At 39.7% G+C, this 27,589-nt stretch overlaps 2 protein-coding genes and 1 long non-coding RNA gene across 6 annotated transcripts in view; 2 read left to right on the top strand and 1 right to left on the bottom strand.

The window, feature by feature from the left end:
• The window catches only part of LOC127643313 (excitatory amino acid transporter 1-like), a 131,996-nt gene extending 113,856 nt beyond the window's left edge, over positions 1-18,140 (top strand). For 2 of the 3 annotated variants that reach the window (XM_052126001.1, XM_052126000.1), the window contains exons 4-10: positions 941-1,145; positions 1,225-1,267; positions 1,984-2,255; positions 2,872-3,105; positions 3,610-3,804; positions 5,728-5,862; positions 17,138-18,139. In XM_052126001.1, coding sequence (XP_051981961.1) covers positions 941-1,145; positions 1,225-1,267; positions 1,984-2,255; positions 2,872-3,105; positions 3,610-3,804; positions 5,728-5,862; positions 17,138-17,348 — 1,295 coding nt within the window. In that variant the 3' untranslated portion in view covers positions 17,349-18,139. Of the gene's footprint in view, positions 1-940; positions 1,146-1,224; positions 1,268-1,983; positions 2,256-2,871; positions 3,106-3,609; positions 3,805-5,727; positions 5,863-17,137 lie in introns of all 3 variants that reach the window. The other variant, XM_052126002.1, reaches the window with a different exon arrangement.
• Positions 128-22,745, bottom strand: LOC127643318 (uncharacterized). Its single transcript, XR_007970480.1, has 3 exons — positions 22,488-22,745; positions 931-1,087; positions 128-315 (listed from the first exon to the last, which is right to left on the bottom strand). It is a non-coding gene; the product is annotated as an uncharacterized LOC127643318 (long non-coding RNA).
• LOC127643312 (nipped-B-like protein A) overlaps positions 21,327-27,589 on the top strand; it is a 66,804-nt gene continuing 60,541 nt past the window's right edge. The window contains exons 1-3 of one of the 2 annotated variants that reach the window (XM_052125996.1): positions 21,327-21,422; positions 23,561-23,708; positions 27,418-27,583. In XM_052125996.1, coding sequence (XP_051981956.1) covers positions 23,645-23,708; positions 27,418-27,583 — 230 coding nt within the window. In that variant the 5' untranslated portion in view covers positions 21,327-21,422; positions 23,561-23,644. Of the gene's footprint in view, positions 21,423-21,643; positions 21,779-23,560; positions 23,709-27,417; positions 27,584-27,589 lie in introns of those variants that run through there. The other variant, XM_052125997.1, reaches the window with a different exon arrangement.

The following is a 27,589-nucleotide window of genomic DNA, read 5'->3' as shown; positions in this document are numbered from 1 at the left end:
AGAAAAATGTATTGCTATTTGTTTTGGATAAAATAAAAAATAAAAAAATGATTCCACTATAGGGCAGGGAGAAGTATAACTTCTATCAGGAAGACTCACAGCCAGAGTGAAATTAAGATGACATTTATTTGATGAATATAAAACAGAAATGTAACGTCTCTCTTTGGCGTAAGCCCCGTCTGGCGGTCCGAAGAAGTTGTCCTCGGAACTGTCATATCCTGCCGGAGATAGGAGGCAGGGGCGAGGAGCCTACCCCCATGCAGGATGGGACTCAACTGGTGGTGGTGGAGTGGTGGAGGTTGCCATGTTAGTGCACTGAAACGGCAATGTGATAGATTGTGAGCAGAAGTTATATGTAAAGCAACGGCTTACATGTGATTGGCTAGGGGTTACCTAGCTTATGGTGTAATGATGTACAGCTGCTAGTCTTCCCGCTAGAACTACGCTTACATTTCCAGTCAAAAGTTATGTCTAAACATAAAGAACATGAAGGGATCTTAAAAACTGTATTATGCTTAAAGTGATAGTTCACCCAAAAATCATCATTTACTCACCCACCCTTATGTTGATCGAACCCCATAAGACTTTCTTGTTTCCATGGAACACAAAAGAAGATGTTAGGCAGTATGTTAGCCTCAGTCACCATTCACTTTCATTGCATCTTTTTTCCATACAATGCAAGTGAATGGTGACTGAGGCTAACATTCTGTCTAACATCTCCTTTAATATAGGTTTAAACAAAATGATAGTAAATGACAGAATTGTCATTTCTGGGTAAATGATCACTTTAAGCTTAAGCCAGTTGTGTTATTTAATATAACACGTATATAAATGTGGAAATTAGTAATAATATGAGTATAGTATATGCTGTTGCTTGCAATACTATATGTACATTCATCATGAGAAACTAACGTTTGAGTCTTACGTCACCTGTGTGCAGGTATGGCAGCACTGGACAGTCGAGCTTCGGGGAAGATGGGTCTAAGAGCTGTTGTTTACTACACGACTACCACCATCATCGCTGTCTTTATCGGGATTATCATGGTGCTCATCATCCATCCGGGAAAAGGCTCTAAAGATGAATTTACTAAACAGGAGAAAATAGAGCAAGTTAGCCCTGCAGATGCCTTCCTAGATCTCATCAGGTACTGAAAATTAACATTTTACTGTAAAAAACTTGTTCAAAATGTAAAAAACATTTAGTCTCTTTTTTTGTTTTTACAGAAATATGTTTCCTCCCAATCTAGTGCAAGCGTGTACACAACAGGTAAAAACTCCAGTCTGCTGAGTTCATTGATATTTTAATTTTTGTCTATTTAACTCTCTCTTTATTGTTCTATCCATGTTGTCGTCTTTTCCTGTTTATGTTAATTCCTTACTCATATCCATCAGTTCTGTTTTTCCCCAAAATGATTTATTTGAAGTGATTTTTGCAAGTGCAAGCACCACTACTATTATTGCTCATATTTAGGATGGTGTTTGCTCTACTGTACACCCCATGTAAACTCCTCCATGTAACTTGTCCCAGACAAATGATACCTCAAATTGTGCAGGTTGTGCAGAGGAGAGGTGTGCTATTACTTTTATAAACAATCTGACTTACACATTACACCTGGTGGATGATACAATTGGCAATTAAATCCCATAGACTTGAAATGAAGGAGGGAAAAGTTGGAGTCATGTGTACGCCATACTGTATAATATCATAGAGACTTGTGTGTGGGCTATTTGGGGCGATCTGGGTCAACAAGCAGCCACTCAGAATACCTTAGCAACCAACCAACAAACAATGCCTTAGTAATCTCCCAGAACAACCCAGCAACCATATAGTAATGCCTTGGGAATCACCCACACACCCTAGCATCATGATGGCAAGCACCACTGCACAAAATGTACAAAATGTAAAAATATAGTTACCCCATAAAACGGCAAAGTAAACCAAGCAAACATGTTTACTTTATCTATTCTCTCTGTCTTTCTCAGTTTAAGACAAAGTATGTGAAGCGCGTGGTCACAGTAAAAGTTACGGTGAATGAGACGCTCTTCAGTTTGGATAACGGGTCGCAGGAACTCCAACACGAAGAGATGATTCCAGTGCTCGGAACTGTTAATGGAATCAACGCGCTCGGACTTGTGGTCTTCTCCATGTGCTTTGGTCTCATTATTGGGGACATGAAGGAGCAGGGTCAGCCACTGCGGGACTTCTTTGACTGTCTGAACGAGGCCATCATGAGGCTGGTTGCCATTATTATGTGGTGAGTGATTTAGGGTAGGAATCTTCTCAATTTTGATCGCATGAATGGACAGAGTAAGTGATTGGTTTTCATAAAGAGTGGTTTTCATAATTAATGGAAACCACATGTTATGAAACTAGATTTTTGTAATTTTGACTTTGCACAGACGTCATCATGAAATGTTGTTTGTGACATATTTCAGAGTCAAACAGGACATGAGCATAAATTAGGGCTGAACGTGATTTTCTCCATAGGGATTTGATTGGATCATGAAAAGGGTCTCTATGACAGGTGGTTGGAGGGCTTGGTGACGTCAGCCAAAAAGGAAAGTCGTTTTAGAGTGGAGCAAGTTATTACACTTTGATTAAATATTAAAGACAGACTTTCTTTGGAATAATATGCAATGATTAATCTTGCACAATAAGACTAATAATGTGTATTAAAATATGAATATGAAAATAAGGTCTTTTTTATTTCATGTTGATATTAATGAAATGTTCTTTTAAAATTAGCCAATATTTCAGCATATTCATCCAACTTTCTCCTTCTTCCTAACTTTTTCTACACTTTATGCTATCCATTGAATTACAGTGATCATAAAATGGCAGTAAATATCTATTGTGGTATCCCACCTCAGGTACGCTCCATTGGGCATACTGTTCCTGATTGCAGGAAAGATAGTTGAGATGGATGATCTGTCAGCAATGGGTGGGCAGTTAGGCATGTACACCATCACAGTCATCACTGGCCTGCTGATACATGCTGTCATCGTTCTACCCTTGCTCTACTTCCTTGTGACGCGTAAAAATCCATTTGTGTTCATCGGTGGTCTTCTGCAAGCCCTTGTCACGGCACTCGGTACCTCTTCCAGGTGAAGTTTTACACCGATACTGCTTATCAGTTTCGTTAACTGTATTTTTCAAGGAACGACTTTTAATAAAAGTACCAGCCATGAGTGGAGATGCCATAACTAGAAGTCTGACATTTGCAAACTCTAGACCTTGACCTTAAATTTGGGTCAGTTGCTCACATAAAGCTATCAAATGGGTTGAGAAAACTTGAAATATATCGCACACGTTCAATGGATAAATTTTATGGCAATTTATTGGTGCTTTTATGTCCTTTTTGAGCTTTACAGCTCGTAGTCACTGCATGCTTTTATGAATAGAAAAGAACAGCACAAACATTCTGCTAAATTTAGCCTTTTGTGTTCCACAATCATATGAGCTCTGAAACACATGAGGGTGAGTAAATAATGGCAGAATTTTCATGTTCGGGAACACATTTCCTTTTAAAAATGACATACAGTTCCTAGAGATGTAGTTATAAAGGCATTCATTGTGCTGTTGTGTAAATGTTTTGTTTCTCTCGTCAGCTCTGCCACTCTGCCCATCACATTTAAGTGCCTGGAGGAAAATAACAATGTGGATAAACGTATAACACGATTTGTGCTGCCAGTGGGAGCCACTATAAACATGGATGGCACAGCCCTATATGAAGCTCTGGCTGCCATCTTCATTGCACAGGTCAACAACATGGACTTGAACTTTGGACAGATTCTAACCATCAGGTAAAATTTGGGTAAATAAAAAAATAGCTAACTTCAGAATTCCCACAGTCTGATTTCATTAAAATGATGTGACTATGACAACATTTTTGCGAATTAATATTTAATTATACATTTAATGACGTGGTTCCTTACACATATTGCAGCAGTTGAGAGGTGAAATGTCCACTGTGTGGCGCTAAAAGCGAGTTAAATATTATCCCAAACAGAAGAGGTTAATGATCAATCGAGTTTAAATGAACAAACCCAACCTCCACACCCTAAACCTTAACCACTAAACAGTTAAAGGAATATTCAATACATGTTAAGCTCAATTTATAGCATTTGTGGCATAATATTTATTACCACAAAATGTATTTTGACTCACCCCTCCTCTTTTATTTAAAACAGCTATAACTTTACATAGAAAACGTAAGTGCCTCACTGTTAATCAGATTTTTGCTTTTTGTTTTTAAGAAAAGAAGGGCAAGTCAAAATTAATGTTTGTGGAAATTAATACTATGAAACAAATGCTGTAGGTTGAGCTTAACTTGTATTGAACAAGGAATACTACTTTAAGGGTGTGTTCACACTTGTAGTTCGGTTCTCTTGGTCCGGACCAAAAATTTAAATGATACATTTAGTCCTGGTTTGTTTAGCGTTCACACTGGCATTTTTAACACTGAACCTAAAGATACAAAACCAAAGGCATCAGGGAAAAGTCGCAACCTGATTGGACAGCTTTTGTGACGGATATTTTTTGATGGAACTTACCGATCATCCAAAACAATGCTGGAGAAATGCACTCGTTGGATGTGTATATGTAGATATGGTGGTATTTTTACCAGCTGAGAACAAACTAAGAGTTAATAAAATGAGTAAAGGAGTCAAAACAGCGCCAGGAATTAATCTGTTGTACACACAAACGATGATATGTTGCAAGGACAGCTGACGGCGGTTCCGACACCAGTACCGAACTGTAATGGGAAACATAGCTCCTATGATGAGAAGAACCAGGTATGCTTGAGGTCAGTATTAGGCAAATTACTTCCTGTCTTTGGTCCGTTAAGACATCTTTGGTCCATGTTACATTCATATATCAATCAAACTGTACCAGAGTTTGTTTGGAATTGGACCGAGACCCACTTTTCAGGCGGTCTCGGTTCGCTTGTTTAAGTTCGGGTGACAGTGTTCACACTTGTTCAAATGAACCGCACTAACAGAGCAATCGCACCAGAGTTCGTTTTAATCGAACCAAACCTGCCAAGTGTGAACACACCCTAAGCTACTGCTTCATTTGATCACTATAACAAGCTTGTAAATGTACTAGTTGATTATGTAATGCAAACTTTAGAATGCGTCGCCTTACAAGTCATAAGCTTTAGTAAAAGTGTTTAGATGTCAGAGAAACAAAGAGAAAGAATAAGTGCTTATGAACTGAACTAACAATCTACCATTATACTGGTGATTTGTGTACAAGGGAATAAAAGTCATTGTTGTTTTGCAACTCTAGTGTACATGTAACCAGGAAACTGCTGTGATACATAGAACGAGACACAGAAAATTATTTAGCAAAAATGTAGGTATAGTAGAGGCCAGGGTGCAGATTTCAAGTGGATGTAAATTTTTAGGTTTGCTTTGCTCTAAAATATTTAGAGTAGAAATATACAGTATCAATAGCAATATGTGAGTGAATCGGTTTGTGGAACCAATTCACAGAAATCTGTCTTAATGATTCCTTATCAAATCAGTCTGAATCAAAATATTTTTTTAGTAATCACAAATGACTCCAAACTCAAGTTGAAGATGAAGTCATGGAAATTCACTGCTGAAAAAGTCTGGGAATCCTGTTACTTTCATTATGAAAGTATCCAGCAGTTTATTCAATTAAATAATTCAAATTTTTCCTATTCTGACACAAGAAATTATTGCTAATATTTTTAACAGTATCACAGCAACAGCAGCCAGTATTGGTGCAGCCGGAATCCCTCAGGCTGGCCTGGTTACTATGGTGATAGTGCTGACCTCTGTAGGACTGCCCACTGATGACATCAGTCTAATCATCGCTGTTGATTGGTTCCTGTGAGTACTACATGCATTATGCAATTGTGGAACACTGTTTTCAACTTGTTTTGGATGTAGCCAATCGTACATAAAAATATGGCATGTTCTTGCTCCACACAATGTTAATTATTAATTGAAATGAATAAATGCAAGTACAATAATCAAGGGAAATAATTGACAATTATGATTTTTGTCATAATCGTGCAGTCCTACCTGGAAACATTTGAAAACTGTGATTCAAACCTTGAAAAGCAATGGAGTTTTTTAAAAATGTTGGTCGTCATTGAAACTTCTATAGTGAATATCATTTATTCTGTTTATAATTTTTAATAAACTCCCACACTCACACAAATGGGCTAGAAAATGGGCAGCAGCTCCAGCAGGGGGCCCCAAACTTCCCTATCCCGAGCCACATTAACCAGCACTGACTGGGGGACCCCAAGGCATTCCCAGGCCAGTGTGGAGATGTAATCTCTCTATCTAGTCCTGGGTCTTCCCCGAGGCCTCCTCCCAGCTGGACATGCCTGAAACACCTCCCTAGCGAGGTGCCCAGGGGGCATCCTTACCAGCCCAAACCACCTCAACTGGCTCCTTTCAACAAAGAAAAAAAAAAAAAAAACGAAAATTGACCGGTAGATCGAGAGCTTTGCCTTCTGCCTCAGCTCTCTTTTCGTGACAACGGTGCGATAAAACGAGTGCAATACTGCCCCCACTGCCCCGATTCTCCAGCCAACCTCCTGCTCCATTGTCCCCTCACTTGTGGACAAGACCCGAGGTACTTGATCTCCTTGGGGCAATACCTCCTTCCCTACCCGGAGTATGCACTCCATCGGTTTCCTGCTGATAACTATGGTCTCAGATTTAAAGGTGCTAATCCTCACCCCAGCCGCTTCACACCTGACTGCCAAGCGATCCAGTGAGAGCTGAAGGTCACAGACCGATGATGACATGAAGACCACATCATCTGCAAAATGCAGCGATGAGATCCCCAGCCCACCGAAACACACACCTTCCCCACCCCAACTACGCCTTGATATCCTGTCCATGAATATCACAAACAGGATTGGTGACAAAGCGCAGCCCTGGCGGAGACCAACCCCCACATGGAACAAACTCGACCTTGGACGTACAGGGATTGGATCGCCCTAAGAAGGGACCCCCCCACCCTTTACTCCCGCAGCACCTCCCACATTCTCTCCTGGGGTACCCGGCCATACACCTTCACCAGATCCACAAAACACATTTAGACCGACTGGATGGGCATACTCCCAGGCCTCCTCCAGGATCCTTGCGAGAGTAAAGAGAGTAAAGAACTTTACCAGGGAGGCTGAGAGGTGTGATACCCCTGAAGTTGGCACACACTCTCTGATCCCCCTTTTTGAAGAGGGGAGTGTGGCAGGGCGGAGGACGGGGCCGGGTCGTGATTCTACACACCCGGTCCCGTATTAGGCTAATTATGCCTCCGTGAGGTTTAAAAGCTGACTGCAGAGGGCCGTGCGGGAGAGGGAGATCGTTAGCGGACATGTCCGTCATGTGTGTGTTTATGTCTTCTTTTAAGTTTATCATTAAAACTATTATTTATATTGAAAAGCCGGTTCTCGCCTCCTCCTTTCCATTGATCCCTTTACATTGGTGCCGAAGACCGGGAAGGAGGAGGGATACGCCATAGTAGAGTTCTCGCCACTACCGTCCACCCCAACAGAGCAGCCGCAGCCATCTGCCGGGGGCCGAGGAGCAGCCGCCTGAACGAGGACGATGGCCGACGACCGCGAGGGGAGAAGGGGCTCCTAGCTGACCGCCTGGAGCGGTCAGGGCTGCTGCCAGGGGCGGAGGAGTCGCCTACCGGCTGCTGAAACGCAGCAGGGTTTAAGACCGCCGACCGCGAGCGGGGAGGGGCTCACTGCCGACCGCCTGGAGCGAGAGAACCGCTGCCAGGGGCGGGGGAGACCCCTTCTGTTCCCCGAGAACGCGGCGGGGTGTTCCGTCCACCAGGGGCTGGAGGACTGCCTCGGATCCGCCCGGAGAGGCGCGGCTGTCGTCCGATAGAGGGTGGAGGAGTGGCCGAGGAACAAGCTGCGGCGTATCGGAGAACTGGCGAGTAAGAGTTTTTTTTTCATCCCTCTCCTCTCTGTCTCACTGTCGCTTTGCGTTGGCCTTTATCCTCTTTTAAATTTTACAGTTTTTTGGGGGGTACTACACTGTTACAGGAAGTACCCCCCATTTTAATTATTTTTGTTATTATCTCCTTGTCCCCTCCCTCGTCCAGGTAGATGGGGATGACCTGCCGGCAGACAGCGTGGAAGGCGCACCCTCCCCCAGGGAAAGAGGGGGGGGGGGTGTACGTCAGGCCGGGGGCTCCCCAGCCTGAGAGAACGAGGGAGTAATGTGGCAGGGCGGAGGGCGGGGCCGGGTCGTGATTCTACACACCCGGTCCCGTATTAGGCTAATTATGCATCCGTGAGGTTTAAAGGCTGACTGCAGAGGGCCGTGCGGGAGAGAGAGATCGTTAGCGGACATGTCCGTCATGTGTGTGTTTATGTCTTCTTTTAAGTTTATCATTAAAACTATTTATATTGAAAAGCCGGTTCTCGCCTCCTCCTTTCCATTGATCCCTTTACAGGGAGCCACCACCCCGTTCTGCCACTCCTTAGGCACGGTCCCAGACTTCCACGCAATGTTGAAGAGGCCTGTCATCCATGACACCCCCCCCTCCACATCCAAAGCTTTCAGCATTTCTGGTCGGATCTCATCAATCCCTGGGGCTTTGCCACTGCAGAGTTGTTTGAGTACCTCAGTGACTTCCCTTATGGAAATTGAATCTGATCCTCCATCAGCCTCCGGCTCTGCCTCTAGCATAGAGGGTGTGTTGGGATTTAGGAGTTCTTCAAAATGTTCCTTCCACCGCCCAATAACCTCCTCGGTTGAGGTCAACAGCATCCCATCTTTGTTGTATACAGCTTGGATGGTTCCTCGTTTCCCCCTCCTAAGGTGGCGGACGGTTTTCCAGAAGAACTTTGGTGCGGCCCGAAATTCCTTCTCCATGGCTTCTCCGAACTTTTGTGTGAGTTGAAGATCTCACAGACTGGGGCCTCCTCCAAAACATTCCCAGTTCACCCGCACTACTCGCTTGGGCTTTCCAGGTCTGTCCAGAGTCTTCCCAGGTCTGCCCACCCCAACTCACCACCAGATGGTAATCGGTTGACAGCTCTGCCCCTCTCTTCACCAGAGTGTCCAAAACATATGGCCTCAGATCTGACAACACGATTACAAAATCGATCATCGACCTTCGGCCTAGGGTGCTCAGGTACCACGTACACTTATGAGCATCCTTATGTTTGAACATGGTGTTTGTTATAGATAATCCATGACTAGCACAGAAGTCTAATAACAAACATCCACTCGGGTTCAGATCGGGGAGGCCGTTCCTCCCAATCACGCCTTTTCAGGTGTCCCTGTCATTTCACATGTGCGCGTTACCCAGCATCACTATGGAGTCCCCTACTGGGGCCCTATTCAGGACTCCATTCAGGATATTCCATCTTTTACATTCCATAACCCATATATTCCAATTGTACAAGACCATCCAAACATCTGCTTCCAATGAACATTGTATAACCTACTGAAAAACATATCACATACAAGCCCCTGCGGCTCTCCTAAGACTACAGTTTTTATTAAAGAATTTACAGCAAAACTTTCATGTTTTTAAGTCACTGTCTCGGCTGTGAATTCTGAATTCCTGTTGTTAAGTTCATTCACCGTCACATTATATGGTTAAAGCAGTCTGTGGCGTGATGCTGTGAGCAACAGTGTTCAGAACAGAACATCTATTGTGACACTTACAAGAAACCTCAGCCCTGGAAGGACAGAGGGGATCCAGAGGAAGGAAGTACATACTAGGAAAGATGGGTCAGCAAAAACACTACTCACAAGATAGAAGGGCTATTTTTCTAAAGAGGAAGCTGCATGGGGCCCTCAGAGCACAACAAATGCTAATGTTATATTAAGTGATAGAACAAATCTGAAAACTGCACCACCAATAAGTACAGTAGATGCAGGGCTCAACAATAAGCACTATTTTGCTGCCTCGGTCAGGTCAGTGTTTCATATTTTTACTTCCAACTTTCCACTGGTCCCACCTCAAAAAGTGGAATATCTAATTTCTAAATGTCTCAGAAACATATATTTATATTGTTCATTTTATGTTTTTTTTTTATTACTAAAAAGGACTACTTTTGTTTTTATATATGTTGTTAGGAAACAATATATTTATCTTTTATTTAATGCTGTATTCTGCCATAAAAAGTAACACTGTGACAACGAAATTGTCATGCCAGTGAAGTACTATTGGATGTACAGTAACTTTACACTGATAAGGTTAGTAAGTGATTTTATCATGTTAGCATGTATAACGTTTACATCTTGTGTCTATACTTTTGAAACCACATGTATTTTAACGTTTATGGACCGTCCCCTTTCACTTCCATTGTAAGCGCCTCACTGTAACCGCTTAACATTTTTTTTTATTCATATAGATGACAAAGGAAAACAAAACGTATACACACTGAAACAACATTTAACTCCCAGCCCGACCCCCAACAAACATCCTTGTGGTCACACATAAGTACACACACACAAAAATAAAAAATAAAATAATCTGTAACACTTTACAAGGAGAAGGGAAGGAGAACACAGGGAAGCAAGTTTTACAGGCTTAGTTAAGACTTCAATCAGCCACTTCAGTGCTTTACAACTTCACAAACTCTTCAGCTTCACAGACACATAGTTACTTAAACTTCAGTTTCACAGACACAATAGATTAAATGTAATAGCTTCAGAAGCACCGTGGCCTTCCTTGTGCCAGACACTCTCTCTTTTTGCTGGTGCCTTGGCTGCTTATATGCCACTCTACCTATGCTCACTGGAATTAGAAACAGGTGTTAAACATAATCTAGCTAAGGTGCAAGCGCACTTACTGCTTTTTTCTCTCCGGACGGATGCTTGACCATGCCCCCGCTGCCACATAATCCTACATATTTAAAACAATGCATCTCTCTCCACAGCCCCTCCTCGAGAGTCCCCCAAAAATGCCAAATAACTGCCCTAATTCCAATCAAATAAATCTCAGATCCCCGGCCTTCTACATGACATCTCCTTGAAAGCTGCCTCCCTCCACATCTCCGCGCACCACTCCCGTTGAGGGCGCTCCAGCTGAATTCCATTCCCTTAAAATAATCTGTCTGCCTGTCATAACATGTTTATACCCTATATTGATGACTGCCCCATAGCCTAAAATACATAGTCTGGGACAAAACGAAACCTAAGTACCCAACTCTGAACAACTCTCAGAACTTTCAACAAAACTTATTGGATCTTAACACACACCCAAAAAACATGGGTTGTGTCTCCATCTTCTGATTGGCATCACCAGCAGGTGGGTATGTCTTGAAGACCAAGCCTATTCAATCAAGAGGGGCTCCTATAGAATCTAGGTAAAATTGTGAATTGCATAAGGCACACCCTTGCATCTCTAGATACAAACTTGATGTTCTTCAGAATCCTAGCGCACACTCCCTCCTCCAATATGAAGCTTTAATCTTTCTCCCAAAATCTCTAGATAGAAGTTAAAGCTCCATTCCCCAGACTCTGAATAAGCAGGGAGTAATACACTGATGCCTCATGACCTTTTCCAAAAGCAGTAATCACCACTCCCAGAGTATCTGATGCTTTAGTGGGGTGTATGCTAGTCCCAAAAATAGTACAGGGCAGAGGGTGCAGCTGTAAATACCTAAAGAACTGAGATCTGGGAATCCTAAAATGTTGAACCAAATTTTTAAAGGGTCTCAACACTCCACTCTCATATAGGTCACTGAGTGTATTTTATCTCCCTCACAATACACTCTGACCAGCAGAAAGGGGACTTGTTAATACATAATTTTGGGTTCAGCCATATGCTTAAGGCAAATTTTAAATAAATGCCCAAATCAAACTGTGTAACTTAACTCCACTTAGTTTGATAGGCTTTGCAATGGCAAAATAGAGGCAAGCACTTCCTGTTCAATACAAAACCAGGGAGGGGCCCTCTCAGGTGGAAGCGACCAATGAGCCAAGTGTCTGAGACCGAATGCATGATAATAAAAAAAATCTTGGGTAGGCCTAGCCCACCTATGTCAATCGACTTATGTAACCTATTGAAATTAAATCTGGGACGCTTACCATTCCAAATGAAGGACTTTGCTATGCTATCAAATTGTTTGAAACCAGAAAGGGGGACATTACAGGGAGAGATTGTAGCAGGTAGTTGAATTTTGGAATACAATTAATTTTAATAACATCAACCTTCCCAATCATAGATAAATGTAATGAAGCCCACCTGTCCACATCGCTCTCAAACCTTTTTATTTCAGGGATCAAAATTAACTTTAACTAAATCACACAAATTTGCTGGGAATAAAATGCACAAATACTTAATGCCCTGTTTGGGCCACTGGAAAACCAGTTGCTGGGCAGTATGCTGTCAGAGCCAAAGCTTCGGATTTAGACCTATTGACTCTGTATCCTCAATTTAGAAAAGGAATGAATAATTCTGTGGAGGCAAGGAATAGGTCTAGTGGGGTCGGAGACAAATAATAAAATATCATCTGTCTAAAGCAAACTCTTATGCGCCATACCTCCCACCACCACCTCTGGAAAATCATCTTCCTTTCTTATCGCAGCTGCTAATTGTTCCAGGGCAAGTCAGAACGATAATGGGGAAAGAGGGCAACCCTGCTGGGTGCCCATATCTAGAGTAAAATAATCTGAAATTAATCCATATGTTTGTTTCGCCGCTACTGGGTGTCTATAAAGTGACTTCAACCATCCAATAAGAGTATTCACAAACCAGTGTATTTCCAAAATCTTAAAAAGATAATCCCATTCTCCCATATCAAACGCCTTTTTGGCATCAAGCGAGTCATTCGCAACTGACCACATGATATTGATGAAACGCCTTATGTTGTCAGAAGAGCTGCTGCCCAGAATAAACCCCACCTGATCTATATGTATATCAAGATGTCATAACTTAACTTAATCAGTTAGCCAGAATTCTTTACAATATTTTTAGCTGGATCAGGGAACTTATACGGTAACTCTTACACTTGCTTGGATCTTTGTCCTTTTTAAGAATCAGACTGATCCAGTCTTGTGTCATGGTTTGTCGGAAGCTTTCCATTCTTTAATAATTCTGTATAACCTTCTAACGAAAGTGGAGCCAGTTCTGTAGCATAAGATCTAAAAAATTCAGCAGCAAAGCCGTCTGACCTGTCTTGCCTGTAAGAAAGGCCTTAATTACCTTGCCAAGCTCCTCCAAGTTTATCTCAGAATCAAGAATTGTTTTTGCTCAGTCATCAGTTTAGGGAGTTCTAATGGTTCCACAAAGTTTCTAATATCTTCATCAGTAGACGAAGACGTGGAACTATAGAGATCAAGTTCTAATTCTTTAAAAGCATAATTAATATCAATGGCTGAGGTAAATATTTTACCACCAGCAGATTTCACTTTTAATTGAGGGAATGGTAGAAATAGACTCTCTCTGGTTTATATATCTACCGTAATTTCCGGACTATTGAGCGCACCTGAATATAAGCCGCACCCACTGATTTTTAAATAAAATATTATTTTGAACATAAATAAGCCGCACCTGTCTATAAGCCACAGGTGCCTACCGGTACATTGAAACAAATGAACTTTACACAGGCTTTAACGAAACACGGTGTGGCAGCGGGCGTGGTCAAGCGCCGTCCGGGAGAAAAGCGGTAAGGCGCTTACACCTGAGCTAAATTATGTCTAACACCGTGTCTAATTTCAGTAAGCATGGGGAGAGCGGCATAAAAGGCAGCAGCCACAGAGCTGAGAGAGTGACACACGCCAGTCTAGTGTTGGCGATAGAAGAATTGAGAAACTTTATAAAATTCATTGTAAACATTGCTGTGGCCATTAAAAGCCTTAGCTGGAACGCCAGTGCCCTGCTGAAACTGTCACACGGTGCCCGTGTGACAGTTTTCCCAAGAAGGACACGTGAAGCAGGGCACTTGAAATTAGACACCGGTGTTAGACATAATTTAGCGCAGGTGTAAGCGCCTTACAGCTTTTCTCTCCGGACGAGCTTGACCACGCCCGCTGCCACACACGGCTTGTAATAAAACATTTGCAGTAAACAGTAGCCTACCAATAAAGTCATTGGTCACTATCTTCCTCGTCCTGTGCACTGAAGTCATCTCCTTCAGTGTCGGAGTTGAATAGCAGATTTAGTTGTCTTTTTGCACTGAGTCAATTCCTTACGCTGCTGTTTCCAACGTCTTATCATCGACTCATTAAGACCAAGCTCCTGTGCAGCAGCCAGATCAATCGCCTTAAACTTGAAAGCTGCATCATATGCATTTCTCCATGTCTTTGCCATGGTGAGGGTGACAAAATTACTACCGTAATCAGAATGATGGGAAGTTTGAGCAAGCTCGATTTAATCTAAACAGTAAACAAAAAAAGTTGTTTTGACCTTAACCCGTTCGGCAATTTCATTGGTCTAATGAAAGCTTCACGCCGCCAAAAAACTGAGCACGTCACAGAATGTTTTTTTTACATTTTTTTTTATAAAATTTGAAAGCGGGAAAAATCCATATATTAGCCGCGTCATTGTATAAGCCGCGAGGTTCAAAGCGTGGGAAAAAAGTTGCGGCTTATAGTCCGGAAATTACGGTATCCAAAAGCTTCCCTGATTTGTCCCCCGACTCAAAGTATGACTGTCTTGCCCTGAATAGCCAAAACTTTCTGTCTGTATTTCAATCGGGTCAGTTCTCTGAGGCCATCAGACGACATTTGGCACTTCAGCTTTGCCTCGGCACTTTTAATAGTCCCTTCCAACTCCACGAGTTCTCGTGCTTTGGATTTTTTGGTGAATGAGGCATACTGTATGATCCGACCCCTAAGAACCATTTTAAGTGCCTCCCCAGCCATCCCCACAGAGGATACTGAGGACAAGTTGGTCTCCATATAAACATTGATTTCAGCCTTTAAAATTTGTTGGAATTCAGGATTTTGCAAAAGGGTTGATCATACTATATGATTTATTTTTCTCTGTATGAGGCAACATCTCTAAACTCACCAGGGCGTGATCTGAGACTAAGATGTTTCCAAATGAGCAATCAACAACAGATGAAATGAGGGACTTGGATATAAAAAAAAAACTATTCTACAATAAATCTTATGGACTGATGAACAAATGTATAGTCCCTACCAGATGTAGGGTCTTTTGAACCAGGGTTCAACCAGGGTTCAAAAGTCTCCAAATATCCATAAGACCAAGATTTTTACACATCCTGTGAAGCATCAGTGTTGCTGTAGGGGGCTTACACACTTGCTTCACTTCACATGAGTCCATCAATAGATTAAATTCTCCTCCCAATATTATATCATGAGGGGTGCCAGCAGCTTGCAACATCCCTTCAAGATCTATAAAAGCCCTGATCAGCCAAAATAAACCTTTACCCCTGAATTTCTGCTAAAACAATAATGACTCTTCCTAATTTGTAGATGCTTACTTATCAGTGTAATGACTCCCCTGCTCTTACTTGAACCAGCATGTCCACCCCATTTCTTCCCAAATTTTTCAGCATCCTGTGGGGAAAGATGTGTTTTTTGAAGAATCTCAATATCATATTTCTTATGTTTAAGAAGAGAAATAACCTTCCTTTTTATGGGGTGCCCCAACCCATTCACATTCCACGTGGAGAGAGACTATCAACTCTTATTAACATTTGACATATTAGAAAAAATAGATTGTCAAAAATAAAATTATAAAAGACCATATTCCAAAATTAGTGCAACAATGAAACCCCAAACCAAACAAACAGAAAAATGAAAAAAGATGTGCATTAACCCCACACACGACAGAGCCAACTGGCGTCCATCCCTCTGAACTCAAACAGTCCATGTACACCTGCGATAGCCCCCGCGACAATTTTCCATCGGATTGCTCAAGTCCGGTGTATCTATTCAAATTTTGTGAGACAGAAATACACAACAGAAGATAATCTATAAAACAAACTCCAGCCAATAGGCAGAATAAACACAAAGAACGTGTAGATTGATCCACATAACTGTCCCGAAGGTGTGTTCCTCTACAAAACAAGCTCCAGGCGCTAGCGGAACCAGCTAAAAAAAAAAAAAAAAGGCCATTCAGTTTCCTCGGGCAGTCAAACAAATGTTCAGTGAGCCGGTTGCACATGAGTGCAACAAATTACCCAATCACTCCAATGTCCTGCAAGAAATCCTCCACAAAACAAACTCCAACCAATAGGAGGCATAAGCACAAAGAACGTGCAGATTCATCACAAGACTGTCCAGAAGAGTGCTACTACACAAAACAACTCCAGCCACTAGGTGGAACCAGCACAAAAAGAAAAAGGCACTCTGTTTCCTCAGATGGTCAAGTGAATGTTCAGTGAGCTGGACCACTTGGCTGCAACGTGAGTACCACAAAATAACTTACTCAGTCCATTGAGTTTATGAAGGACATCGCTTGCTGGGGACATGTAAATATTTTGTGGCCTTCCTTAGCATCTATTCTCAATTTGGCTGGGAACATCGGTGCAAAAATGACCTTCAGTTGATGTAAGAGTTTCTTGCATTCCTTGAATTGATCACGTTTCTCTCTTGTCGAATTTGCAAAGTCTGGGAACAAGAAAATGCTGTGGTTCTTCCAAGAAAACCTTCCTTTACTCCTCACCTCATGTAACGAGATCTTTATCGGATGAGCTCAGAAAATCTCCATCAGTGGATCGCCGAGCCGGAACCCTGTGAGCTCTCTCGATTTCCAGCTTATGGCCTGTTATGCCGAGCAGACTCGGGAAGAGCCCATCCAGCAATTTCACCATATCCCGACCTTCTTTGTCCTCAGGAATTCCAACAATTCTGACATTATTCCACCGACTACGGTTCTCCAAGTTCTCCGGCTTCTCCCAGACGCACTCTAAATCCACCTTGGTTGCTAGCAAATTAGCAGCTAATTCCCTCTCTGATGACTCCGATGGACATCTACATAATGCCACTAATGCTGTTGACTGAGAAAATCTACTGATTTAAATCAGCAGATTTCACAACAATATGTAACATCACATAAAACAAATTGTTTAAGTCTGCAAGGCTTTCCTTATTGTTGAACCCTGTCGATGACGTTGATGCTCTGGTTAACTTATGGGCAAACCACAGTATAATTACATGATCTCTTTACCTCTATTTTCATCTTTCATTTCAGAGATCGGCTTCGCACAACCACTAATGTTCTGGGTGACTCCATCGGTGCTGGCATTGTGGAACATCTGTCACGACATGAGTTGCAATCCATCGATGCAGAGGTCGGAAACTCTGCACTGGAGGAAAACGAGACCAAGAAATCATATCAGCTCATCTCTCAGGAGAGCGAGTGTGAAAATGCCAATAAGCCTGACAGTGAGGCCAAAATGTAACAGCCTGTTTCCTGAGGCGAGTTTTTGTGCGAACACTAGTAACTTTGTCAGACACTATTGATATCTGATATTCATCTCAAGTCTTTTTTATGCTTGTCAAAGACACACAAATGTATTGAAATGCCCACTGTACAAGCAAAAATGGACATGTGAGGTCCACAATGGTCCTTTTTGTTTTGATGTAGAGCTAGTAATCTGATTAGATTGCTAAGAATTTTATTTAATAAATTTTCTCAATGAAGGTTTGGTTTTGTCAAGAGAAATATACTAGGAGTACCATCATGGACATCATTTGTTTATAATGATATTTAAACTTGGGCTGGGAAAATAAACAGATTTTAAATGAATGAAATGTGAATTAATCATATTAGGCTATCTGCTCAGATTACAACTGTGCAGATAGTGAGCATTGCACAGTTAAACAGACATAGTGATACATTTAATAAAAGCTTAAACTGGTTATCATTCATGACGCACATGGGTCGGGACATTTTTTGGCAACTGAAATTGGAAAGTGAGACAGAGGCACCAGAAACAACAAAGTACAATGTTTTCATGCCACACAGTAGACATTTCTGTAAACTTTAAGTTGCAATCTGTGAAGTCACTCAGACCACGCATACATTTTATTTGAATAAACAAACAAACAAACTGTTCATTCAATTGATGAAACAATGCCATTTTAAGAATTATCTAAATTACTGTAATTTTGAAAAGAATAAAGGAATATGTAAATAAACAAGACCATTTTGCTCACATTGCCTGTATGCTTTTTAAGAGGTGATTGTTGTGTTACCTTTATTGTCTGTTCGAAATGTATAATGTCTCTTATAATCAAGCTCATCCCTGCTTCGGATTACATCTTCAAACCTTGTTTTTGCATATCAGATCCTTTGATTTTGCTCACATACTACACCCTGAATCGCAACAAATTTAATTGTATAAGGAATTGAATCTTAAATCATCAGGGTAGCACCACCCTGAAGTAATAAGATTACTTTGGACTTCTGTTGAGAATGGCTTAACCTTCATTATTATGCTTATCTAGTACACGGTGTTACAGTATTCTCTCATTTGCACAAGAGAAAATATGGTGACCATGAAAAAGTATTTGGACATCCTTTAGAAGTCACACTTAAAATATCTGAATGTCATTGTATAAGGTAACAAAATATCAAACCAAGTGACATCTGCACACAAATGATGCTAATTCTTTTCTCTGAGCTATCTTAACTTTTCTGAGCCACTTTGCAAGTACTTTTAACCAACTGGTGTCAAGGTGATTTTCAGTGGATGTATGAAGTCAGTTCCCCTCAAGTTCAGGTGTCCTAGCAGAGTCACCACATGTGTAATTTATAACTATAACAATGGACATGTTCCACTACTTTTTGACAAACAAAAACTTATTTTTTTTGTCTGACGAAGACCTAATGGCCAAAACATTGCAAATGTAACCCAATTAAGTATTTTTAGAGAAATAAATCAGTTATCAGACACTTACCATTTTTCTTTGACAACCATAAATAACCAGATTTGAAATGAATGTTGAATTAAGTAATACTTATTTAATACCCACAGGGTAATTTAATTGACAGAGTATCAACACATGTTAAGAGCAAGTGTTATACACACAGCCTAATGCAGTATTAACATTATCACACGAAAACAATGATCAATTATCAAAAGAAAAAATGTAGAATAAAAATTGAAATCAGAATAAAATAACCGTAAAAGTATACACAAGGTCTGGATATTCAGCAATAGCGTAGTAGTGCAAATATGTGAAATTATTGCCAAAAACAAGTACAAATTTGTGAATTATTATTATTATTATTATTTGAAACATGTTCATGTGCTATTTTTCCTTAAAATAAATGCCAGTTGGTTAGATATTTTGCTATCCAATGCAATGACATTTATACATTTGTAATGTGGCTCAAGTGTCCAAATACTTTTTGGGGTCAGTGTATCCAAGCACAACAAAGAAAGGTGGAGTAGTATTTATTAAAGAAAGCTTACTTAATATAAGTCCAGATAGCTTCTATAGCTAATTAATTGAGAGTTATGGCGTTTACAACCACCAAATAAATCCCAAGAAATTAGTAAATTCTTGCTCAATAAACGAGCCAATAGCTTTAATACTTATACCGAGTCGCCATCAAGTGGTAAGAAGTGAAAGTACAGGCAAGGTCAAACGGCAGCGCTTTATGTCAGATTGAACTCTCATTTTTTATTATTAGAAAACTTTTAATATGCATGTTTATGTGTGCATATTTTATTCTTTATTTGTAATCCTTTTTTATTTGTATATCTAGTTTTTTCCTATATACAGCACCTTGAGAAGCTTTATACATAAATTAAAATAAAGTTTATTATTATGAATGTGTGAGCAGGCGAAAAAACTATAACAGTAGTCTGGAATTGCTTTCTCAGGATAACTGAACAGACAGTTCTTAACAATTTTAATAAATATATACAATATATCACTGTAAACTATATGGATTTATATATGAATCCATATTATCTATATGAAGGATTTAAATATATAAATTAATGCATATATGGGCTGTATAATATATACCACTATTACAAGATGTATATCAGTTTGTGTGACTGTATAAAAATTTCCCTTAGATAATAGTATTATTCATAACGTACTGCATGCAGTGAATGGGAAAAAAGAAAAGAAAAAAGCCTAACAGTTTGACTTGAGTTTTGGGGGAATTGTCTGGTGGAAACAGGCTAGAAATCATCGTCTGTGTATGGAGGAATAATAATCTTGTTATTAGAATTTGTGTTTCCGTTCAACCTACAATTTCACCTCACTAGCGACAAACCATCAGTTGAAGGGTGTTTTTGCTAGGAAACAAAGGCATGATATATTAAGCAGATTTGTTGAAGAACATAAAGGATGTGTAGCCGAGTTTATATATATAAATAAATTCTGAGGAGAGAGCCTGACCTCTATGGAGTTATATATGTGCCACAATTCTGCATGCACAAAATTATATTTTCAGTGTGCAAGATGAAATTTTGAGTGCACAAAGTTATTTTGCATGTGCAAAATGATAATTTGAGTGCAAATAAAATGGTCTGCATGTGTAAGATGATATTTTGAGTGTACAAACATTTTTTTCTGCAAGTACAAGATGAAATTGAGCCCACAAAAAGTTATTTAGCACATGCAAGATGATATTTTGAGTGCCAATAAAATGTTTAATATATAATTGTGTGCACGCAGAATTGTGGCACAAGTATAACCCCATAGACCCCCTAGATAAAGAATAGAGTTGGCTTGTTGTTAGCTATGGAGTTATACATTTGCCACAATTCTTTGTGCACCAAATTACTTTTTGAGCGCATAAAAAAATGTCTGTGTTCACAAGATTATATTTTGAGCACGCAAAAGGCATTTTGCATGCAGAGTGGGTAGGAGGAGAAAGTAAAATGTAAGAATTATGAGCAAATTCACATTCAAAGCAACTTTATTCAAGCACCAACATTTTTTTTTCGTTTGATCAAAATGAATTTATCTTTGCAAGAAGATACATTACATTACAAAACTGAGTTCAAGCGCATGCAAAACAAACTTTTGTGCGCTCAAAATATAACCTTGTGATTGCAGAATTGTTTTTGTGCGCTCAAAATATAATCTTGCACTTGCAGAATATTTTTGTGTGCTCAAATATCATCTTGCGCATGCAGAAAATATGTTTTGCCCTCAAAATATAATCTAATGCATGCAAAATAACTTTTAGTTCGCTCAGTTTCATCTAGTGCATGCTGAATTTTTTTTGTGCGCTCAAAATATCATCTTGCGCATGCGGAACATTTATTTTGCACTGAAAATATCATCTTGTGAGTGCAAAATAACTTTTTGTACGCTCAAACTTTCATCTCGCGTGCAGAATTTTGGCACATATATAACTCCATATTAGCTGGCTCAGTTAACCCGCGCGCATCTTTTTATAGCAGAGAGGGGGAGCCAGAGTCCAACAGCAGACCGACAACCAGCCTCTCATTCCAACAACAGTCCCCTTATTTTTTTCTTCTTTGAAGTTACCCCAAGCTAAGGTAAATATGAAATCCTGGCAAAATTCCTTCTAATGCCATCCAGCTTTCTCTCTCTGCGTTTCTGTACCTTATTTCGACTCATTTGCATTTGTTTTTGTCTCGACGGAACGACTCGGCTAGTCCTTCTCCTCCTCCGGCGCGCGCCCGTGGCGGGAAGCGCGTGACCTGGCGTCGCTCTCGTGCGCAAAGTCCGAGGCTTCTGTGGAGCTCGCGGAGGCCTCGCGACACAAACACGGGTGTTTTTGTGTGTGTTTTGTGCGGGGAAACTCCAAATTAATATTTCCAAACACCCCGTGCGCGTTGAAATGACGGATAACGTTTCGTTGTGTGACGTACCGTCAGAAGAAAGAATGGAGGTGACCAAAAAGTGTTTTTATTGTTCGCAAGGGGAGATATAAGGATATGCGTAGCCTAGCTAGTGTTTAGCTTAGCAACGGCTATCGTTTGATATGACAAAATGACTTAACCATTCGCAGCCGATCTGATATAAATGAGTGATAAACATAAGTGACTCGCATTCCTACAAGATCAAACCCATCGCCTCAGAACATTGCTTACTAGCTAACCAGTGCAAGAAATCGAATAAGTCGGTAGCTAACGCTTTGCTACTAGACCAAACAGATAAGTAACGTGTGCCATATCTCTTTAACCCACGAAAAGCTTGGATGTGAGTTATAATCAATATGTATAATCGATTGGTTCATAACGTGTGCTGTGAGTGTATATGTTAGCTATGTTTGTAATGTGAGTAGCGAAACATAACGGATGATTAAACGTCAGTGAAAGGCTTTGAGGATGAATGGTTCCCCTCTATACTGAGCGATGTTTTGTCAACACTGATTTTGTTTTTTCGTGTCGCCATGTGTGCACAAATGTGACCCTTCACCTAATTATATGGCTTGTTGCATCCTTTAATAGCTTGCGTGTAAGAGCAAATGTATGTTTTGATCAACAATATGAACTAGGTAGAAATTTGAATTCCGATTTTAAGCCCTTTGAATTTGTAATTCGTTATCAACCTGTTCAGGCTGCATTTGTTTGAAGTAACAAAAAGCATGTTCTTACTTGAGTCGTTCCTGAATTAGGAGTTCTTGCATGTGTTCTCGCTACTTGTTTTGATTTTAAGAGGCATTCTGTGCAATTCGTTGGGAAGTTGTCTTGGATCATGCATGCAAATGAGGAGAATGTGGATTCATGGTAGTGAAATATTGGCAGATTAAAGGGCCTGCTGATCATTGGTGCAACTGAAATGCCCCCTGTTGCATTCGTAATCTGCCACGGGAGTGCCCTTCAGCGATCAGCACTGGACTGTTTACCTTCCGAATACTGTATCACATGCAAATAATTCATGAATATTTATGTCCTGGAAATAGCCCGGATGCGGAAATGTGTTCTTGGACTACTATAGTGTGTAAACGCTCCTTTTGTGAGTTTAGAAGAGTTGTTTTAATGTTTTTTGTTCTAAAAGCATTGCTGGATGCTTTGACAATAGCATTTGCTAGATGCATGCATGTATCTTATTGAAATGCAAATATACAAAACTTACCGTGTGTCTTCTGAGAAGTGATTCAGTTCATAGATTGTACTTTGTTTAGCCTATAAGATGTATTCTTGTTTGATTATGCGAGGCATACATGTTGTACTTGCAGGCTAAGTGTGGCTGACTTTCAGTGCTTCTCTGCATCTGCTCTTTTGTGCTTACCATTAGCTGTCCATCTCCCAGCTGTCATTGGTCCCCAGAGGGTACAGGGTTGGGCTTGCATATCTAATAGAGGGATGTTTCAATGGTCAATCCTCTGTCAGGCTTGAGTGGGTATGTTTGTCAGACTGTCAGTACCAGTGTATATGTCATTTGTCTCACATAATCCTCCTTTACGTGGCAGTTTGTGTACAAACAAATCAATACACTTGTTAGAGGGAATACATCTAAGTGGACTTATTCTCCCCAGTGGCTTTTATGCAAGGGAGGAGAGTATATGTTTTGTAATGGGTGTATAATATATGTTGACCTATTCAAATAAACATGTATTCAAGCATTGAACAGAATCTGCTGAGCCTTTGTGTCATTTAATTTTTTTTTAGGGTTTAATAGATCATGACATGTCACACAATCTCATGCAAACATTCTCTCTTTCTAGGATTGAGTGAGATGTGAGGGCTGATAAGTGTATAAATATCTCTGGAACTCAGTGTTTGTAAGACTTCTGTGCCCAGCCGTCAGTATGAATGGGGACATGCCACATGTGCCCATCACGACCCTTGCTGGGATCGCTGGCCTCACTGATTGTAAGTACACTCATCAAACACTACTTTCACTTCATTGGCCAAAAAAACACAACAGTGACTGCTCACTTTTTCAGCAGCCAATAAAATGCACGAGTTCTGAGCCATGAACCGAACCAGCTCTGAGATTAATTAAAACATATACATTTTAGCTTCAAATAACATTTTATGTAAATTGGGGGGGTCTGTATAAAACTTTTGAATTAGGATTGGTTGTCATTACTGATAGGACTCTAGACTCATTTAAGCATCTCTGATTGGCCATTGCTGTTGCATTGCTCAACAGACATGTCTATGATTGGTTCGAATACGCCACCACTGCAAAAACCTGTTGAATATATAAACATTTTGATGCAACAGGAGTGGACTTAAATGGAATGCAGTGATCGTCAGTGTTCATGAGTAGTTAACGTGGAAGCCATAAACAAAAATTATGTATATGACAAACTGTTAAACATATTTTACATAGAGATGCTCTGATCAGGGCTTTTACAGCTGACACCTATCACAGATCTTCTTGTCACCTGATCGACCTATGCCGATACCAATCATTTCACCTTTTATCAAGATCTCTGTCATAACTGGCTATATATAAGCTTTCTGCACACTGTCACTTTTAATAACATTTTCCACTTCCCAGTAATATCACTTTGCCTTGTTTATGCTTAAGAAAAAAGACTTTAAAACAAGCTTTGGTTAACAAAATATTCTCTGTATTAAGATAGATTGCCCTATAAAAAAATAAAGCTTAGTGATAACTGAAGACAGACTAATAACCCATTGGTGAAATTAAACAATGCAACATTATTGGTTATTGATTCATTTATTTTTGCATTATATTTAATACACTATATTGTGGTATCTTAGTATTGTATAAAGAATGATTATATTGATAGATTTCATCCCTGCCTTATCATTTAGATGGATGATTGTATTAATAGTACATTTTACACTTGTTGCTGCTTCAACTTTAATGAGGGGAACATGTGCTTTCTCATGAGGTCAAGAGATGAAAGGAAAGTGGAGAAATTGCACGTTTCTGGACTCTACAGGTGCTACCTGTATCTATGCTGTTTAATCGGGAGATATATAATAATGTCTGAATTACACCATATCTTGTAACTAGCTTTATTACCGAGATGCCTATGCACATCGGAGACTGAGAAGCTGCCGCCATGAACAACTATAAGGACTGTTTCACAACTGCCACTGTTTTTACTTTGCCTTGTCACGTGTGAAAACGTGCATTGTGAATCAAAATAATGCAGGTTTAAGCATTTGCACAATTCCAAACATTAGTAACAAATACAAGTTATTATACAAATCTACAAACATGCACCGAATAACAGAAAAGGAGGAGATTACAGCGTTTCAGGAAATGCAGAACCTTTTTAAACTGTCAAATACACATTGCCTTTTCTGTGTCAAAATGTAAGACCCAGTTGAAGATGATGTAAACAGGACAGAAATAAATTACTTTTGTAAAACGCAAATAAAATCAGAATAATAATGAGAATTCATCATTATATTATAATAATCAACCTGACGTGTCCCACAGTAATAATTTAGTATTATGAATGTTTAACTGGGGTTTCAAAAATAAGTCAGAGAAGTAGCTTTGCACAGTAAAAAAAAAAAAAAAGAAAGAGTCTTATACATCCACGGTAATCCATGGCTAACTTGCTCACTAAAAGGGAGTTACCGGGAGTCTGTTCTCTGTTCATAGCTCTGGCGAAAAAAGTTAATCTACACCCATTCAAGCAAAAGATGACCAACTTAGATGCACTACATGTCTTTTACTTGAAGCTTTGTCAGGTTCACAGTAATCAACAGTGTACTTGTAATAAAGCTACAAAATTCAAACTTAACACTGTGAAATGTGCTGCTCGAGTCATGCTTGCAAAGTTTGTTCGGGTCAATCAGCTTGTTCTTCCAAACTTTCATTATCATTATTGTGTTTTTTTGAACATTTAAAGCATGTAAACCTATTCTAATAGACCCCCAAAATAAAATAAGGACCCTGTAAATCAGCATATTATGGGCTCTTTAAGAGCTGTTGCATTGCAGATGAGAATTCATGTTTTTTTTTAGGTCCTGCATTGTTTTTCAAATTAACATGCTCTCATACAGCTGACACCTTGTCATTATGTGTCGATGTTTCAATTTAGTGATTGAGTAATTTATAATCTATGATTTTTTTTAAATGAGTACTCAAATTATATAGATTAATCGTGACAGGCCTAATCATATAATTTTTGTATTCAATTTTACTTCACATTTATGTTAGTTTATATAGAATTTTTTTATATTTGTAATGTTGAGAAAAAGGTAATCAATTCAAGTGTCATTAATTTCTACCGATACCATGGAGAGTTATTTTTTTTTGGATTAGGGTCACGATACCCACATTTCAGTAGTCTGACATTGCACCAATACCAGTAAAATTTCACCTTTCTTGAGGCCAATCTCAATACCACAAAAAACGTATGCTATTGATCACGCTGCTTTAGCAATTTTAACAAAGTTAAATGTGTCAGTGTTAATAATACATTAAAGCAATTGCGTGTTTCCTTGAAGAGTTTCTCAATTACATGACCATTGCTTCATGTTTTCATGTTTATTTTTATTAGGACCCTGTGAAATCAGTTTATGTTTTATACATTTTGCCCTTCCAATTCTGTGTTTTCCGTTCTTTATTGTTTGATCAATTTCATCATCGAAATAGTGTCTAATCATAAGAATGAATAAAACTTAAATCAAATTAAATAATAACAGTTACTTTTAAACATACCATTGCATTTTTTATTAAATGAATTTCTTCAGTATAGATCATCACAGCATATCCAAAACACAAAATTGGTCTTATTTGTGAAATAAAGTGCTTCAAAAAGAGCATCACACTGTAAATTAAAACACTGATAACTTCTATTCAGTACAACCGCACTCTTGATATTTCTTAAATACAATAATATTAGTTATTATTATTACAAAAAATACTACATTGTACTAACTATGCAGTAGTTATATATTTCTGTCCCGATTTCTTTAGTTTTCCTGTTAAGCTTTTATTTTGAATCAGACTTTTATTTTGATGTGTAGGCTTTTCCATTTTGTGTTTTTGATGGTAGATACACACCTTCGGTTTAGACTTTGGTTTTATGGCCCAGTTTGATTATTAAAGTGCAAAATGCGGCAATTTAACTACATAAAAATATAGTCTGCAGGCGCTTCGTGCTTTACAGTAAATGTGCGCTCTCTTCTGTCATCTACTACAGCAAGCACAGCGTGTGATTCCCATAAAATGTGATGTTTTCATCAGTCTGTGTTTTCAGCTTATAAGCGCCTTCACACATTCATTTTTGCGCTAAAGCACACAGCACATGCAGACTGTATTTGTTATTTTAAATCGCTGGTTTAATAATCACAATAGGACATGCATCACTATTTTAATTTGATAAATTGTCCATTCCAGTGTAAAAAGAGTAACTGCACGCCCTCATAAGCCTGTGGATATTTGAAAGCAGTCGTCTGTTAGACTCTGTGTTATCGTTACTGGAGACACATTGGTATCATTACATCAATTTATTTTAGGATCGACTTGGTTCACAAGTACGGGCACTTTTGACATCAAATTTGTTTTATCTTCAAATTCTTGTTTGTGTTCTTTAATTATAAAGACAGTTTTGCGTCATCACATTCTGTTTGTGTGCAGTGTTGAACCAGCTGCCTCTGCCATCCCCCTTACCGGGCACTACCACTAAGAGCCTGCTGTACAGTGGACATGTAGCTGAGGAAGTGGGCCATCTGATGGGCTGCAGGGATGAAACTTTGGTGTCTCAGATTGCCAGCGGCCTCAGCCAGGTCTCCTCAGAGCGCATGTGAGT

The sequence above is a fragment of the Xyrauchen texanus genome, chromosome 4 (genome assembly GCF_025860055.1).
Source record: "Xyrauchen texanus isolate HMW12.3.18 chromosome 4, RBS_HiC_50CHRs, whole genome shotgun sequence".
In the NCBI taxonomy this organism is placed as follows: domain Eukaryota; kingdom Metazoa; phylum Chordata; class Actinopteri; order Cypriniformes; family Catostomidae; genus Xyrauchen; species Xyrauchen texanus.
The sequence above is the reverse complement of the archived record's forward strand: the minus strand, read 5'-3'. Positions and strand labels throughout refer to the sequence as shown.